Source organism: Cryptotermes secundus, unplaced genomic scaffold (assembly GCF_002891405.2).
Source record: "Cryptotermes secundus unplaced genomic scaffold, Csec_1.0 scaffold345, whole genome shotgun sequence".
NCBI lineage: Eukaryota > Metazoa > Arthropoda > Insecta > Blattodea > Kalotermitidae > Cryptotermes > Cryptotermes secundus.
Window position 1 is genome coordinate 862,737 of NW_019723306.1, and position 6,456 is coordinate 869,192.

A 6,456-nucleotide genomic window follows, 5' to 3' on the forward strand; every position below is an offset into this window, starting at 1 on the left:
TTTGCCTGGCGCTGTGTTGCTATGTAACGCTAGCGGAGGTAACCGCTGTTACTATCGTAACGTCGCCGCTGTTGACTCGCGTTGCCTAGCGACCGCGATATCCCTCGGTGACGTCACCGCGGAGGGGAGTGGCGGGGCGGGAACTCGCCTATTACCGTAAGAACGCGAGCGTTACGTTACCGCTGGGGAGGTAGGGGTCAACATGTCACAATATATATACACACACACACACACACACAGAGTAAAACTTGGTTATAGCAACATCGGTTTCTGCGACACCTTGTCTATTGCGTCAAATATTCAATGGTACGAACTAATTCCTCATAAAGCAACTGTTTTTATACCTTGCTTAGTACGACATGCACAAATGCATCAACCTCGTATGTAACGTCATTTTCATTCCTGAATTTCTCTGATATCGTGGGAAAGTTCGATGTGTCTGCCCACCCTCACTTTCTCTACTTGCTGACGTGACTGTCCTGGAAGAATACGACCACGGGCTGCAAGAGGAGCGTGGGTTTTATGCGAAAACAAGGGTGTGGGGTGGGACTGCGTGAATAGTGCAAGAGGACGCGGCAGGTTGTTAACTGCATTCCTTTCCTAGAATCTTGTCTAACAGGACCTCACATTGTCTACTTACCCTATAGTGTTCCTGCCTAAACCCAGAGAAGTGCAGTAGCGAAAACATGGCAATGAAAAGGAAAGTTTTAAGCATTGAAGAGAAAGTTAAAGTGATTCGTGAAATAGAAAATGGAAGGAAAAAAGCTGATGTATGCCGCGAATTTGGTTTGCTGAATTCTACAGTACAAACGATATGGAGAATCCATATTAATTCCACGTTAATGTTACGTTAGTCTGTACTTAACTACCTATTTCACTAAAAAATGCAACATTTTAACTCGGTTTTTGGTAGATTTTTACGTGACTAACATAAGGCTACTGTGGAAGTGCCCATTTCCGTTACAACGACATTCGTTTATAACGACACTATTTTTAGGTCCCTTTGATGACGTTATAACCAAGTTCTACTGTATATATATAACATACAGACTGTATATGAGACAGTAAAAAGTAATGTAACAGTGAGACGAGAGCTCTGAAAATCTGTAATTTTGGGTTACAATAGCAACAAACTGTAAAGCATTATCATGCTGTATGAACACAAATTATGTACATCTTACAAACAAGGATGCAGTATTTTGTTTCAAAGTGTCATGTCTATTCTGAGTATTTATGGTTATTTCATATAGATATGTACTGTAGCACACCATGCAAAAATATGTGTTTACAACTGAGTATTTGTGTGTGTTATTCATGGGCGCTAGCATTAATCATTTCATGTGATAACATGTAGGAATGGAAGGGAGTCTGAGTGATAGCAGGGGGACTGACTAATATGGAAGCTTATATAGTCTTAGTGTCTCCACCTTAACGTGGTGAAGGGGTTTGAGTATGCCAAGGACCCTGAGAGCCATACCAGCATTAGCGTAGCTACTGGCAGGGCCTCCCTTGCTGGACAGGTCAATGGGTACACATCAGATGAAGAGAGACACGAAAAACCAAAAACTGATGCCGGAAGCAGCGTCATCAGCAGCAACTTGAAGTACAGAGCAAATGATGCTCGAGATGGTTCAAGTTCGTATAGCAACAGGCGCGATCAGAGTGGTTTGAACAGCTGTGTACTGCGATGTGGAAAGCAAATGGAAAAACTACCACATTATCACTTTTCCTGGATAGTCTCTTTCCAAAAACAAAGATACCATGTATGCGAGATGTTTCCTCTGGAGACAAAACAAACCAGAGAGGCAGATATAAGTGACCAGAAGACGAGGAAGAAGACATAAGAAGATGCTGGATGACTTTGGGGACAGAAGAGGATATTCCTATTTGAAGGAGAAAGCTTGAGATCGCATTAAGTGGAGGAACTGTTTTGGAAAAGACCGTGGACCTGTCGTCTGACAGATTACAGATGAATGAATGAATATAACAAATGAAGATATTTCTTGTTGAATCCTGAACAGGAGATGGATGGAGATGGGCATACATAATATTCATCCTGTTTGAATGGCACACATGTAGAGAGGCAGAAGAGATATACCGATCATAATATAAAATCCTTTTCTCTTCACGTTCTTCCTCCGGTCCTCTGTCTCTGGTCCACTTGTCAGGCAAACATAACCTCTTATTTATAGGTAATAAAGTTGTAATCACTATTTTTCATTGCTTGGTAACTGATTTATGCGTGAATTGCCATTCTGCATGAATGGCAATAGTAAAAGTATGGGGTACCACAAGATTTCAGATTTATCAAAAATAAGTAAGAATAACTGACTCCAAACAATGGGGGGGGAAGGTGTCATGTCACATTCTTCTATTTTGGAACATTAATGTAATGAAAAATATATATATATATACTTCAGCGTCAGTTTCTTGCACTGTACTAACCTTTATCTGTCGGTTAAGACATTAAAGTGTCTGTTATTCTTTAAGTTTATTAAAGATGCATGTAAGAGAATAATCAAATCTACACATAGTTTCAAACATTAAGAAATGGGCTTATATTTTCCTGAGACAGTCATACAAAATTAATAATTTTGTTATTTCATATGTTTGTTTTAAGAAAATCTACTGGCTGGTATTTGAACCAGGTATAATTTCTGAATACATTCCTGCCATGCTACTCAGTGCAATGTTAACATTATTATTGGTATAAAGCTGTATTTTGCAAGACCTATCCAACACAATGTAATACAAACTCTGTATTACTTTCTTTCATGTGCAGTGACTTAGATAAAAATCACTTGCCCCTGCTAGGGAACTGAATCCCAATTCTTTCATCCCCCTGCCCACAGCCCATTGCTACACCAACTGAGCTAGTGTGGCTCTAGCAGCATTACACATAGATTAACTGTAATGTTACAGCCAACAGGTCCTGCAGCAGAACAGGGAACAGTGGACAGTGCTGGCATCTACCTTCCTTAACTCAAATGGAAGGCAACACTGTATTTTCAGCTAAAAAAATATTGGATTTACTACTTTCCTATTCAAACAGGGGATTTTTTAATTCCGGTATACAACATTTAAGCTGTAAGGCGTGCACTGTCTTCGCTCGCTCGGAAGCCGGGGTCATGGGTTCGAATCCCACTCAGAGCATGGATGTTTGTGTGCGTTTTTCTGTGTCTGTCTACAGGTAGAGGCCTTGCGATGAGCTGATCACTCGCCCAAGGAGTCCTACCGTATGAGTAAGATCTAGTAAACCGAAGTGAAACAGAGAGTTTCATGGAGGTAGGCCTACGCCCAAATTGGGGCTGTAGTGCCACAGGAAAAAAAAATATACAGCATTTAAAATGTATATAATGTATTTAAGATATGTGGTTCTGACTGCAGTAAAGATTGGTTTTGGAGTTTTCTGGATTTCTACCCTGAAAATGTAAGCAGCATGTTCCTCTGAAATATTGGTACCCACCTATAAGACTAGACAGAGCATAACCCAGAAGACCACAAAATGAATACTGATGGAAATACTGTAGGTTTAAGTTTATTTTTAAGTTTGTTATTTACTTATGCTGTCAGTACGCTGATGATCGGATATTAGTGAACATAAACCAGTTGGTGAAATTACAACTGGCAGGGGGAACTGATGTACCCAAAGAAAAAACCTACCCCAGTACCACTTTATCCACCACAAATCCCATAGGACCTAACATATGATAAAACATAGACCTTCGCAGTGAGAAGCCACCGACTGACCACCTGATCTACAGCACAGCCCTGTACAAGTATACTGCATTCATTATATCTACTTCTCTTCTGTCCACCCCCCTTAATCTGAGACTTTATGGAACTGCATCTTCCTGCTACAGTATTAAAGTATTATTCACTGGTTAAGTATGTACCCACAGAAACACCTATCTACTGATGCTATATGTGCGGGGGTTGACAAATGCCAGCTCAGTTAACAAGTCAGACAAAAATTCCACTTGGCAAACAATTCTCCTCAAGAGAAAAGGTGAATACCCACAATTTCTCAGCACCAGCCTACTTACCATCACATATCATACATGATACATATAATATATTGTCCCTTATAATATATAAAATACCATGTACTGTTCAAATGTACTATTAAAAACCTGCATAGAAATAAAAAACCAGAGTGAGAATATGAAAGTAAAAGTAAAAACGTAAAGCTATCTCTGTAACAAGCAGTGAAGGCCCATAAGGTTGTGAGACGTTGAGGGTCCCACATTATCTAGACAATTGGCTCAAAGATGGTGGTAAGGTTGCCAGCCTTACGTGCCGGCTGCACTTTACTCTCCAGGAAAATTATTTAATTACTTCCTGGTACTCATTTCTGTTAGAGGCTGAGTCAACCCGAGGGCCATGGTGCAGCTGGAAGGGTTAGATCAATTTAAAAAAATTCCAATGACCTCATTGGGACTTGAACCCATGACCTTCCAGCTTGTAGCATAGTGCCTCAACCACTATGCTACCATGTGCCCCCTGAAAGATTAAAAAGGAAAAGAAAAAAAATTATCAATCACACTGGACGGACTTGATAACCTTTTATAATATTGCTAGTGTGCCGGACGAGGATGAACCAAATAAAATTTATAGTCGATGGTTACTGTTGTTCCAGAAGGACATACTACATGCAACTTCTGGTCTTCTACCTTGAAGATGGAGGCATCAGGTTCCTATGAAACACTAGTAATCACCTTGTAGAATACTCAGAACAACATAATCTGAGTAAATCTTCAGTGATGTAAAAACTTCAAATCTCAAATACAGCATCAGAGTTTAAGGTAATGGCATATTTTCCATACATCTTCATGAGCAACAGTCATTGTGTTTGAAAGTTATTAGGGGCAAACATACAACATGCATCACACTATGAGACTACTTACTTTCACAAGACTCAGAAATTGCTCACAATCCAGCGGACGCAAACATCATAATTCAACATCACACAGAACAGTACAGTTACAAACTGAAACAAAACGTCTACTTACCTGAAGGCTGGGGTGGCATCCAAGTTCTAGAAGAGTTTTCACAACACCGACATGGCCCTTGTTGACAGCAATGTGGAGGGCAGTCTGGCGACGTTTGTTGCGGGCATTCAGATCGGCACCAGCATGTGCCAGCAATTCCATCACACCTGGCTCATCACCAAATGCTGCATGATGCACGGCACGATCGCCATCTTTGTCCTACACCACAAGAAAAGCATCATATGTGATTCAAACAGTATAATTTAAGGCTCTTCCAGTGGCAAATATAAAGACTGTGGCCTTCTGGGATGTCATAATATTATATGGTAGATATACCAACATCCTGGGGGAACCTGCTGCCTCCACCTTCAAAGTATAAGTCAACTACACTGAAAACAGAGGGAGCAAGTGTCTCTAAAACAGTGTTCCGCAACCGGTGTGCCGTCACAAGGTGAAAGGTGTGCCGCGAACTTTTACTTGTTGTAAGAAATTTATTGTCAAATTTTGTTTTATTTTATCCCAGTTACCGTGTTTCATATGCTTTTATTTTATTCTCAGACACTGCACTTATTAAATAAGATGATGCTTGTTTAGTCTTTATTACATGCCGCGATTTGTTATGTACATTAATGTTGTATTCTAAGAAATTAAACATAAATTTTTACTCACAGTTGTTGTTATATCATAGTTTTTATTATTGATCTTTTATTTTTCTCGCATATATGCGGCTTCTTTGATATACTTGCCGCATGTTCTGTGTACGTGCTTTTCCCTAAAACTGCATGGATTAGCAAGGGTTGCCCTGTTTTTTACAACACTGTTTTGGTGTTTGCCCCTGTTTGTTACAAGTTAGAGCTTCTTAAACTTTATGACTTTCTGCCTATAACGATGCACCCACTGATTGTTGGACTTCATTTAAAATTATAAATATTTAAAAAATAAGTAGGTATATGTGTCACTTCTTCCATTTGAAGAATAGAGGTCCCGTGTCTTACAACTGTTTCAGTTCTATCACAGCTGTGCTCTGAAGTATTTCGAAAATTGTGGTTGCTACTTAGTCTTGCTATTTTCTATTATTATTAGACTACTTCACTTTTTCAAGATGGATAAATTCCCACGGATCAGTCGCCTGTGTGCAGCTACGCAGGTGCAAGTATCACATTGAAGATATGAGTAGAATTACTGTATTTACTTTAAAAGTAAGAGAAGTGTATTTTCTACACTCTACAGTGAATTAAAGTTCATTAATTGTTAATAGATGCACGAGTCGATTTCTGTTTAATGCTAATAAAATAACAATATAATAATATTATTGTTATGCCCCAAAATTCGAGATAGTAGAAGAAGCCACGGCCCAAAAATGTTCGCGCCTAGCGAACAGTGTTTCACAGTTATTGCCGCAACTTGTAAACATCAGTAATGGCAAGTAGGTTAGGAATCTGCTTGCTCAGCAAGGCTGTGTCCT

At 39.6% G+C, this 6,456-nt stretch overlaps 1 protein-coding gene across 1 annotated transcript in view; it reads right to left on the bottom strand.

The window, feature by feature from the left end:
• The window catches only part of LOC111861750 (E3 ubiquitin-protein ligase MIB1), a 748,009-nt gene that overhangs the window by 724,313 nt on the left and 17,240 nt on the right, over window positions 1–6,456 (bottom strand). The window contains exon 9 of the mRNA XM_023846581.2: window positions 5,013–5,210. Coding sequence (XP_023702349.1) covers window positions 5,013–5,210 — 198 coding nt within the window. The remainder of the gene's footprint in view (window positions 1–5,012; window positions 5,211–6,456) is intronic.